The sequence below is a fragment of the Pipra filicauda genome, unplaced genomic scaffold, assembly GCF_003945595.2.
Source record: "Pipra filicauda isolate LSUMZ 115617 unplaced genomic scaffold, ASM394559v2 scaffold33_size4404698_pilon, whole genome shotgun sequence".
In the NCBI taxonomy this organism is placed as follows: domain Eukaryota; kingdom Metazoa; phylum Chordata; class Aves; order Passeriformes; family Pipridae; genus Pipra; species Pipra filicauda.
The window spans coordinates 4163857-4175788 of NW_024104465.1; the positions used below are offsets into that span (position 1 = coordinate 4163857).

The 11932-nt window shown below is 51.2% G+C and overlaps 1 protein-coding gene across 1 annotated transcript in view; it reads left to right on the forward strand.

Annotated features, from left to right (window-relative positions):
- Positions 1 to 11593, forward strand: part of KCTD10 (potassium channel tetramerization domain containing 10) — a 13249-nt gene extending 1656 nt beyond the window's left edge. Inside the window, exons 2-7 of the mRNA XM_027711245.2 lie at positions 248 to 461; positions 5493 to 5662; positions 5811 to 5897; positions 6517 to 6569; positions 7341 to 7536; positions 8162 to 11593. Coding sequence (XP_027567046.1) covers positions 248 to 461; positions 5493 to 5662; positions 5811 to 5897; positions 6517 to 6569; positions 7341 to 7536; positions 8162 to 8380 — 939 coding nt within the window. The 3' untranslated portion in view covers positions 8381 to 11593. The remainder of the gene's footprint in view (positions 1 to 247; positions 462 to 5492; positions 5663 to 5810; positions 5898 to 6516; positions 6570 to 7340; positions 7537 to 8161) is intronic.
- Positions 11594 to 11932: the final 339 nt, after the last annotated feature.

Genomic DNA, 11932 nt, shown 5'->3' on the forward strand with positions numbered 1-11932 from the left:
AAGTTGATTTCTGTCCTTCAGTTTCTGACAGTCAGAAAGAAAACAAAACAAAACCAAAGGCCTAAAGCATTTGAGAACTTCACAAAGGGGCCGAGGGGAGCCGGGGTGTGAAACACCCTGTGGGAACACAGGGTTGGGGGTCACACAGTGGGACTGCCAGTGTGGGGGCTCCTTCCTTGTCCCTTTGTGGGGGCTTCTTCCTTGACCTGGGAGCTTCTTCCTTGACCTGGGGACTCCTTCCTTGCAGGAAGAGATGTCGGGAGAGAGCGTGGTGAGCTCAGCGGTGCCGGCGGCTGCGACGCGCACGACGTCCTTCAAGGGCACGAGCCCCAGCTCCAAGTACGTGAAGCTGAACGTGGGGGGGGCCCTGTACTACACCACCATGCAGACCCTCACCAAGCAGGACACCATGCTCAAGGCCATGTTCAGCGGCCGCATGGAAGTGCTCACGGACAGCGAAGGTAAGGAACGGGCTGCTCCCCCCCACCCCACATCCTCCTGCTGCAGGCAGAGCCAGAGGGGCTGGAGAAACATCAGAGAACAGAGAGCAATTCCCAGTTGTAGGGTTGGGTGGATGGTCAGAGGGATGGAGCAACTCTCCTATGAAGAAAGGCTGGAGAGTTGGGATTGTGCAGCCTGGAGAGAAGGAGCTCAGGGGTGACCTAACTGTGGCCTTTCAGGACCTGAATGAGCAAAAAGAAACATGGAGAGAGATTGGTTACAAGGGTCTGGAGGGACAGGACAAGGGGAATGGCTTCAAACTGACAGAGGGCTGGGATAGATGGGATATTGGGAAAGAATTCTTCCCTGTGAGGGTGGTAAGGCCCTGGCACAGGTTGCCCAGAGAAGCTGTGGCTGCCCCATCCCTGGAAGTGTCCAAAGCCAGGTTGGGGCTTGGAGCAACCTGGGATAGTGGAAGATGTCCCTGCCTGTGGAGGGGAGTGGACTAAATAATCTTTAAGGCCTTTTCCAACCCAAAGCATTCTGTGATTCCATGATTATGCAGCTAGGAAAAGATGTGGAACAAAAGACATGGGTGACTTGAGTAGGTGCCTGGACACCAGCAGGACACTAAGAAGGGCCAGTGCTTCTGCCAGGCCGAGGTAGCACCTGGAACATCTTTTCCTTTTGAAATACTGACACTAAAGCTCAGAAGCCCATGGAAAATGGGGGGGATTGTGATTAGGAATCCAGGAGTCAGGACTTGTGTGTTTACTTTGAAGCCCATGAGGCTGTTCCCTCTTGTCTCCTTAAATATAAAACTTGCTCTGAACATGGTGTGGGGTTTATGAGCTAAAGCCTGATTTTTTTTAAATGAAATTATTTTCTTGCGAGACTCTTGTTTGTTTTCTTCACTAAAACTGAACCAGTTGCAAAATTTTCTGAGAATTTGGAGTTTTGTATCAGCATTCCCATGTTTGGGGCATGTCACAGAGTTTAAGTGGAAACTCAGCTTTATTTCTGTGCTGATGTTTTGCCCATAACAGTGTTTATGGACTGGGATACCTTTGCATTAACAACAGCTACTGCAAAGCTGAGCCTGGAGGTTCAAAACACCTTTCTTGGGACTAGTTAATTTTTATTTGAAAATTTTGTTTGAATTTGCTGAAGGTATCGAAAATTTGGCTCATGGTGAGGGGGGTTGGACTGACTTTTGAGTGCTTTGGAATAGTCTGTATTTAGAGGCTTATAGGGCTCTTGTGATAGGAGGAAGTGGATTTGGAGGAGAAAAAATGTAAAAAAATACAGTCTAATTAGCTGAATATTCCTGTTTTAGCCAGAAGTCTTTGCATTTAAGCTGGGGAAAACAAAGCTGTGTTGTTCCAGGTGTTATCCCAGGATAAAGCAGTAATGTCGGTCCTGTGGTTTGGGGCTCCAGATCAAAGGGGGGGTCTCTGGGATACTTCTCATGGATACAGACTATGGAGGTTGCATAAAAACGCCAGTCTGTGGGCCAGATTGGGGAAAAAAACTGTTAAAAGGGAATCAGTGCCCTGACTGGGAGCACTGGAGGCGTGGAAATGTTGTGAGCCCCCTCCCTTCTCTGCTAAACTTCAGGCAACTCCAGCAGGATCCTCCTGTCCCTCCCTAAAGCTGCTTTGTGCGTCACTAAATTTGATAATTCCAGAGTTCCCAAGGTTGGAAATGGATTGGAAATTCCAAATTTTTGGAAGCCCACCCTGGCATGATCCCAGAGCTTCCTCCAGGCATCCTGGGCAGGTACACGAGAGCTGGTACATCCCATTCCCAGGGCTCAGAGGCCCTGGAAGTGCAGGTACTGTTTGCACCCCAAATCTGAGAGTAACTGCAGTTTCTTCTGCTAAAATGTCATGTTTGAGACGTAAAATCCCAAGTTTATTTTGCTGTGACTCCCACAGTGTCTGTGTGGGATTGTTCCATGAAGCCAGTTTGTGTTTTAATAGGAATTTGATACTTCCTGTATGTTGTAACCCCGACACTCCCATGGCAGCAGTTCTTACTTTATCTCCCCTTGCCTGGAAACTAAGACAATAGCATTGGAGCTGTCAAAGGAAACACTTTTTATCTGGAATTCTTCAAAATCCTGCTAATTGGTCACACCCAAAACCTGGCACCAAGCAAAATGTTTCCTAGGAAAAGAAGCCAGAATGTTTCTTAGGAAAAGAAGCCAGACTTGGGGAGAAACTGGAGGGAGTGGAGTTTAACCAGTCTGGAATGTGGCACATGGGGTCCTGCTCTGTGTCTGGATCCTTGTGACCTCAGACCCAGCTCCCAGCCCCTTCTTCCAGCTGAGCAATTCAAACCTGCTGCTCCTCAGGCTGTAGGAGAAAAGTCTGGAGTTCTCTGGCTGTGGGTGGCAGGTGATTATTTGCAGCTTAGAAATTGGTGATGAACTGTAGCGAATCAGCATATTTGGAACATTTTATTTGCATGGTAATGAGCAGAGAGAAGGATTTGAGTTTTCCAGGTGCATCCATCTGTTTTCAATTCTCTTTTGCTGCTGTGGGATTTTTCCCCTCACTCCCAGTGGGACTTTTCCCTCACTCCCTGCTGCTGTAGCCAGCTGATGGAGATGCTGTTCTTTGTCCAGCTGCTGATAAGAGACTGGAGCATCAGGCAGTGTCCAGTGTCAGGCTCCTGTTTCACCTGTCAGAGCTTGGCTGGAAAATGTTGTCTGGTTTGGCTGGAGTGTTTGGATCCTGTCGTGGACACTTCTTGTAAGACAGAAGGTTAATTCCCTGAAGGTCTGATGTGTGCATGTACCACGGAGTGAGGGGAGGGGGGAATTCTGCCCCTCTGCCCAGGTGAGACCCCCCCTGCAGTGCTGCTCCAGCACAGTCCCAGCACAGGAAGGACATGGAGCTGTTGGAGCGAGTCCAGAGGAGGCACCGAGATGGTCAGGGGGATGGAGCAGCTCTGCTGTGAGGAAAGGCTGAGAGAATTGGGATTGTGCAGCCTGGAGAAGAGAAGCTTTGGTGTGACCTAACTGTGGCTTTCCAGGACCTGAAGGGGGTACAAGAAACATGGAGAGAGACTGGTTACGAGGGTCTGGAGGGACAGGACAAGGGGAATGGCTTCAAACTGACAGAGGACAGGGTTAGATGGGATATCGGGAAGAGATTCTTCCCTGTGAGGGTGGTGAGGCCCTGGCACAGGTTGCCCAGAGAAGCTGTGGCTGCCCCATCCCTGGAAGTGCCCAAGGCCAGATTGGACTGGGCTTGGAGCAACCTGGGATAGTGGAAGGTGCCCCTGCCCATGGCAGGGGGGTGAGACTGGATGAGCTTTAAGGTCCTTTCCCACCCAAACCATCCCGTGGTCTCTGATACATACAGCCTGTGGATTCTGTATCTCTACCTAAATGGATACAGGAGGGTTTTGTAACACTGCAACTAAAAACCAGCTCTAACAGACTTCAGCTCAACCCACTTGTTGGCTCTGCTGTGGCTGAGGGGCGCTGGGGTCACCTCCCTGTGAGTCATCTCCTTTGGGCTGTTTGGGTGAAACAGAAGGTTTTTAAAGCTGTTTTAGTGGTCACTCATGTTTTGCAACACTGCTCCAAATGTTTTCTCATTTCCTCTCTTTCCACATGGAAATGAGCAATTCTGCTTTGGTTTCACCATCTGTAAACATGAAGTTGCAGCAGATTTTTCCAGCCTACAGAGGAATCAGAGAGGATAGCAGAAGTTTGGGGATGCTAATTCTGCTCTCAGCTTGCCCTTTACCTCTCTGGGTGTTGGTGTGCTCTGGTGAACTTGGGCAGCATCTGCACTTGTGGAATATGGATGTCCTTGTTCATTGCCATGGCTTGTGCTTCCTCTTTGTCACAGAATCCCACAAAAGTTTGAGTGCAAAGGACCTTAAAGATCATCCAGTTCCAGCCCCACTGCCATGGGCAGGGACACCTTCCACCAGATCTCCCACTAAAATGGGATTTCTTGCTTTCCATACTTCTGCATTGCCAAATGGGCTTTTTTCTGCTCCACTTGGATGAGTGTAATGCATTCATTAGCCTGGATGAGTCCTTTGTTCCGTGATTTCTCTGTCTCTAGTTCTGCCTCCTGCTTTCCAGCTTGTTTCTAGTCTGTAAAATCACACTTTGAGCACACATTGTGTGTTCTGCAGACAGCAGGAATGAGGGAGATGGGAAGCCTGGAGTAAAACTGCTGCAGAGTGTCTCAGTTTCCCTCAGAACAGCATGAAAGGGCTGTGTTCCCTTTCCAAACCGAACCAAATGTTCAGACTTTACTCGTAATTCCATTCATGCAGAACACCCAGGGTCTGCCTTAACCTACTTTCCTTATTTGTCCAAAATATGACTCCTTCCCCACAAGCGTTTCCTCGCTGCATTCCTGAGCCTCAGCCTGAGAGTGGCCATCTGTTCAGGCAGGGAGACTCCAGCCTCTACTGCCTTGTGTTCCTCTGGGTCCTGATTCCAGCACCCAGAGGTGACATGTGGATCCTGCAATTGCAGCTCTCCGGGGAGAGCTCTGGTTGTAGCTCTTTTTGTGCACCTGGAGAAGAGAAGGCTCTGGGGAGACCTTAGAACCCCTTTGGGTGGGGGTTTCCAGAGCTGGAGAGGGACTTTGGACAAGGGCCTGGAGTGATGGGACAAGGGGGAATGGCTTTAAGCTGAAGGAGGGAAATTTAGATGAGATATTGGGAAGAAACCTTCCCCATGGGAGTGGTAAGGCCCTGGAACAGGTTACTCAGAGAAGCTGTGGCTGCCCCATCCCTGGAAGTGTCCAAGGCCAGGTTGGATAGGGCTTGGAGCAACCTGGGATAGTGGAAGGTGTCCCTGCCTGTGACAGGGGAGTAGCCTAAATAATCTCTAAAGTCCCTTCCCACCCAAACCATTCCATGATTTTCTTCCCGCCGGGGTCCGTACATGGCAGTGCTGTTGAGCTCCAGGGCAGGGACTGTCCCTCTGTCTGTCTGTCAGCACTTTGACACTGTCAGGGCCTTTTGCCACATTTGCCTCTGCTTGTCCTCACTGTGCTCTTCCCTGTCCCCAGGCTGGATCCTGATCGACCGCTGTGGGAAGCATTTTGGGACCATCCTGAACTACCTGCGGGACGGGGCCGTGCCGCTCCCGGAGAGCCGTCGGGAGATCGAGGAGCTGCTGGCTGAGGCCAAGTACTACCTGGTGCAGGGGCTGGTGGACGAGTGCCAGGCAGCTCTGCAGGTGGGGCCCAGGGCTGGGGAGGGGCCGGGGGAGGCTGCTGGGGATGGGCAGCAAGAATTTCTCCTGGTCTCACTGGTGGTTTTGGAGGCTGGGATGAAACTGGAACAGTTTGTGTCACTGAGCTGCTGTGTGGTCCTTGCTCCCACAGAACAAGGACGCGTACGAGCCGTTCTGCAAAGTCCCGGTGATCACCTCCTCCAAGGAGGAGCAGAAACTCATCGCCACCTCCAACAAGGTGAGAGGGGCCGGGCTGTGCCCTGGGGAGAGCTGGGGGTGTTTAGGTGAGAAGGCTGTGAGGACACCTTAGAGCCCCTTCCAGTGCCTAAAGGGGCTCCAAGAGAGCTGGAGAGAGGCTTTGGACAGGGGATGGACTGCCAGGACAAGGGGGAATGGCTTCCCACTGCCAGAGGGCAGGATTAGATAGGATATTGGGAAGGAATTGGCTCTGAGGGTGGTGAGGCCCTGGCACAGGTTGCCCAGAGAAGCTGTGGCTGCCCCATCCCTGGAAGTGTCCAAAGCCAGGTTGGGGCTTGGAGCAACCTGGGATAGTGGGAGGTGTACCTGGCCATGGCAGGGGGTGGTGATAAGGCACAGGGCAGGTGAGAATAGCTGAGGATCCAAAGGCAGAGGATATATCATCTATAAGAGTAGCTGAGGATCCAGTCCCGGAAGGGGTCAGGAGGGATTGCAGCCCCACTGCCAACCTATGCATCACAGGTTTGCAGCAGCAGCAGTAACACCACCACCAAAATCCAACTGGGAATTCTGGAGTGTCTCTGTGGGGCCCGGGGCTCAACTGAGGTTCCATCTCTCACTGTGCTTCCTGTGACTGATCTGGGCTTTGTTTCTTACAGCCAGCAGTGAAGTTGTTGTACAACAGAAGCAACAACAAATATTCCTACACAAGGTAAGTGACTTCAGTTTGACTTGTTGGAAGTTTTTCATAGACTGAAATCCACGAGAAGCATTTCCTTTTTCTTCCCCCAGACCCAATAACAGATTGGTGTTGGCATGCACTCCATTTTTTCCCAATTAATTTCAAACTTGAGTCAGAAGGGAGTCTGCTGCCATCAGTGGAAGGCTCAGCCTGTGCTATTCCTGTGCCAGAGCAGTTCCTCTTATCCTTAGGTGCAGTTGGCAGAGGCTCCTGGCCAAGTGCTGTCTGATTTCCCATGGATTGCAGTTGAGTACAGGAAGCCTTCCATGGTGCCCTGTGCTCAGGGAGTGGTGAAGTTGTCATCGTTGCCCTTTTAAGTTTCATGGCATAATACTGTGTCCATCCAGCTGGTGGAATGGCTCAGGAATGGCTTTATTTGAGCCATAGGATTTTGCACACAGGTGAAATGGCCTTGGGCAGTTGTTCACAGGGCTGTTGCTGTTGAGCTGCTGCTGCTTCAGCAGCAGGTTTTCCTGCTTGTAGTAGTGAAATAGTAAGAATTAATGTCTTGGGTTTGCCCCATCCCTGGAAGCGTTCAAGGCCAGGTTGGACAGGTCCTAGTGGAAGGTGTCCCCGCCCATGGTAAGGGGGTGGAACTGGATCTTTTAAGGTCCCTTCCAACCCAGACCATCCTGTGATCCTATGACACTGTAATTGAAAGGAAGCTGGTTGTTTGGGGCTTTAAATGCCCCCTGCTCTGTTCCACGTGCTCTGTAAATCTCTGCTGCCTCCATCCCCCAGCAACTCCGACGACAACATGCTGAAGAACATCGAGCTGTTTGACAAGCTGTCGCTGCGGTTCAACGGGCGGGTGCTGTTCATCAAGGACGTCATTGGGGACGAGATCTGCTGCTGGTCCTTCTACGGGCAGGGCCGCAAGATCGCCGAGGTTTGCTGCACCTCCATCGTCTACGCCACCGAGAAGAAGCAGACCAAGGTACGGGGAAACCTGGGATGTGCCTGCCGTGGGCCCTGCTGCTGCTGCCTGACAGTGGTACCCTGACAGCTGCCCCAGGCTGAACACTGGCACTGTTCAGCTTCTCAGTGGGGTGCCACATGAAGCTCCTCCTGGGGCTCAGAGCAGGGACCACCTGGCAATGGCACGTAGCACTGGGCAGTTGTGATATTCCATAAGGCACCTTCAGTCCAGCTCTTCATTTTTAGGCTAAACCTGTGCATTTAACCAGGTTTGAGAGTTGGAACTAGATGATATTTAGAGTCCCTTCCAGCCCAAATCATTCAATGGTTCTACATCCCTGTGTAAAGAGGGATCCAGGCAAGCAATGGGACATGTTCCCTGTGCTTCTTACCTTTCCCAGGAAAGACCTGTCTGAGCCTGCCCTGCATGTACAGTGATTTTGGGAAAAGCCCAACTAGTTGCAGGGTCTCAAAGGCTGGGAGCCAATAATGGAATGGAAAGGGTTGTGCCAGAAATCATTTCTGTGGCTGGAGTGCAATTAAGAAATTGTAAAAACAGGTATCAGGGGTTAAAACTGAGGTAATCTGGTGCCTGCAGTGACAGGCAACAGGTAAGAGTGACCTTCTTTTCCCTGGGTGTGCAGGTGGAGTTCCCAGAAGCCCGAATTTATGAGGAAACACTGAACATTCTGCTCTACGAGTCCCAGGACGGGAGGGGACCTGACAATGCACTCCTGGAGGCCACAGGGGGGGCAGCAGGTCGGTCCCACCACCTGGAGGAGGATGAGGAGCGGGAGCGCATCGAGCGCGTGAGGAGGATCCACATCAAGCGCCCCGACGACAGGGCCCACCTGCACCAGTGAGCCAGGTGAGCACCAGGCCCCAGCTCTGGGCAAGCAACAGGACCAGGAAGTTCAACTTCTACCCAGCACAGTCTGTAAATTATGTTTTGTAACAAACTCTAGGTTATTTGGGGTATTTAAATGCTGTAGTTGTAGGACAAGAATAAACGAGGTTACTGGGTGTACGGTGGGTTCTGTAAGGGCCTGTTGAGCAGCTGGAGAAATGCCCTGAATTTTTAGCACTCTTGTTGTTGCTGTTTTGTGATAGAGAGGAGGAGGGCTGGCTGCCTTTGGCTTTGGTAATTATCCTGCACTTTAAACACAAAACAAAACAACAAACAAACAAAAGCTCAGCCAGCCCAGCCATCCTCCTTCCCTCCAGGCACTCCCTGACCCACACTCCTGGCACTCAGGAAAGGCTGGGATCTGGACACAGAGCTGCTGCACAGCTCCCTGTCTCCCGGGTCTGCAGGGCTGGGAGCTCAGGAGTGCCTTGGGGCGACTCCCTGAAGGACAAATGGCACTGGCTGGTGATGTTCCTGGAGTGCTGGGGGCAGAGGGACCCCTCAGAGTAGGGGGGCTGCTCCCTTGGGCCTGGCTCTGGCTCCCCACAGCTCCCAGGACCTGCCCCTCCAAGGGTTCAGTGGAGCTTCTGCAGCACTGAGGGGAGACCCCTCCCTGCTTTATCCCTGCGGTTCAAGGTTAAAATTCCTCCAAAAAGAGGAGGATCAGGAGCAAATTGTCTGTGATTGCTTTCCCTTAGGGTGATGTTAGTACTGGTTATTGCTTAGAACTTCTCCCCTGGAGTTGGGGAGTTGGTTTCCAGCAGCTCCCAGGTCAGCAAGGTGTGTTCTGTGCTGTGTAGGAGTCACAGGAATAACTCAGGAGTCACAGCAGGTTCAGTGCCTCCGTGGCAGGGGAGCATTGGTGGGGGGGCAGAAGTTCCCTTCTGGAACTGATCCAGGAGCATTACCTTGCTCTGAATGAGGGCAGCACCACAGGGAAGAGCAGCAGACAGTGGCCCAGAGGCAGATACTCCCTCTTTGACTTTATCCTGAGCATATTCCAAGTCTTTTTAGCAGAGGCAGCTGTGTGTGGAAGGGCAGAGTGTGGAGAAGGCAGTCTGGTTTTCTGAGAGTGCTTTTCTGTTGTAAATGAATATTTCATCTACCTCCTCAGCTCCCGTTGCCTGTTGTGGAGTCAAGTGACAGTGATGGTGGGAGATGGGGTATCATTCCATAGGGCTGGAAGCAGAGCCACAGCTGTGGTAGTTCAGGTAACAAATCCTGGGAGGGAGAGAAACCCGAGGTAGGAAGTGTTAAACTCCCAATTCAGCAGCACTGTGGCCGACACTGGAGCACTCTGGCCTGGGCTAGAGTTTCTTTCGACCCTTTCTCTGGAATATTTAGCACTGCCCTTAACAGCCAGAGTCCTCTGGAACAGCAGCTCTGTGTTCTGCTCCAAGGATCCCTGCTCCTGGCTCAGGGCTGTTGAGGGCATGTGAACAGTTATAAACCAAAGATGTTGCAGCACCACCAGCCCTATTACCCCAATGCTTCTGTTCCACAGAGCAGTTACACCCCAGTTACTCAGAGCTTGTCTGGAGGGGCTGAAATTCAGTATGAAGTGTTTGTAGAATTTTGCATCATCAAGTAAAGCTAAAAAATTTCAAAGTTAAGCTGAGGACATCTTTCTAGTAACCAAAGACTTCTCTAAGTTATGGGCAGCTGGTGTCTGTGGCAGGTGGGGTTGTTGTACCTTTCTCCTCTTTCTTCTTCAGCTACTGGTTTATAAGAGCTTAACAGTTACCCTGAGGTTCAGCAGCTTCAGTTCTGTCCTGACAGTTCAGGGCTTCTAGTTTGAGTTGTACTTACACTTGTTTGGGTTTGTAGCAGTCCAGAGTGCAGGGGCTGAAGGAGCCAGAGCCTCTCCCCTCCTGGCTGAGATAAGCTGGGGAGCGAGGAAGGGAAGTCCTGGATTGCTGGTTCTCCAGCACTGTGTACTTTGACACTTACTGGTGTGTCACTGGGCTGTTTTGGGTTTCTGAGCTTCTGTAACAGACCTGCTGCCTCTGAGGGGTTGAGACACTGTGTCTCAGCAGTGGGTGAACAAGGACCACCAGCCCAGAACTGTAGAACACCAACAGTCCTGCAGCAATCCCTGCTCCCTTCAGCTGAGCTGGGTCTGACCTACCTGGGAGATGGGAGACCCCAGACAAACTCCAGCCATGTCCCGTGGGGCAGAGCAGGTTCAGCTCCAGGAGGTGACACCAGTGCTAAGCACCTGACAGGTCACATCTATGTGATTAACTTCTCTGTAAATAGAGTCTTAACTGGCTTCAGGCTTTTCTCGTTTGGGTTTTGCAAACTAAGTTCTTTAAAAAACAGGGAATGGTTGTTTTTAATCTTTGTACAGCGGTTTGTAGAGCTGTTGGTTTAGTAAAGTCACTCCAGGAGAGTTTAAGTTCCAGTTTCAGTTTTGTTCCTGTGTTTGTGGGCAGACTCTGCCTTAACACACTCCTGAGTTTACCCTTTGTGCTGGAGTGGTGCACAAAGCTGTGCTGTGGTGGTGGGGTGTCCTTTACCTCCTGCCCCTGTCCTTGAGTGCACACTCTGGTAATGCCATTGCACAAATGCTCTCAGCTCCTGAGCCTCGTTACTCTAAGTGGTTTTGCTTCAGCTCTCAGGTGCAGGTGGGGCTCAGGGCAGGTGTCCTGGGCACAAGCAGCTCTTCAGATTATCCCAGGGACAGCAGACATGTCTGCTTTCCTTCTCCAGCCACCAGCAGTGACAGCATAGTCCAGGAGAGCTCAGCAAAGTCTTCCCTGGGGAGAGATTTTGTGGACCTGCAGCTCATAACACAGGTGGGGCTGCGGGAGAGGTGGCAGTGACCACCCCAGGCTGACACCTCCCCACCTGTGTCCGTGTACCTGGAGCACCAAAACAGTTGCTCCTGCACTCCCAGAAGCAGGTTTGGATCCCCCTGAGCCCCATGACCTGTGGAAGGCTCTGAGCTCCCATCTCACCTTAGAGCAAAGTGTAGGTAGAACCTTTCAGTCTTAATGGAATTGTTTCATGGACAACAGCAGATTCCTGTTCTGTACAATCATTCTCTCCTGTTCAGACTTAGGCACAAAACAAGCTTCCGCTGGATCTCATTGTATGGTTGATGTTTGCAACATGTACTTTTGTTTTTTTAATATAACACAATAAATTAGAAGAAATTTCATATTTACACGTGAGTCACTTTATTACTTGTTGGAAGCACGATGGCCTCGTGGGCCATGGAGGTGGGAGGAGCTTTGGGGGAGAAATACCACCTCCTTGTGGAGTTAATTTGACCCCCTGGCACTGCTCAGGGCAGAGGCCCCAGGGGGTAAAGGCAGCAAGTCAAGGACCTGAGCATGGGGCATTTTAGCTGTAATTGTGGTGAAGAGACAAGGGGTGGATTTGGTGTAAGTTGTCCATTTTCACTTGGTGTTATGATGATGCTATTTTGATTGGGGGAGGGGGGAGTTTTTGTTTTGCTTTTGTTTTTTTAGGTAAGTGAAGGTTGTGTGGTGAACGTGGATTT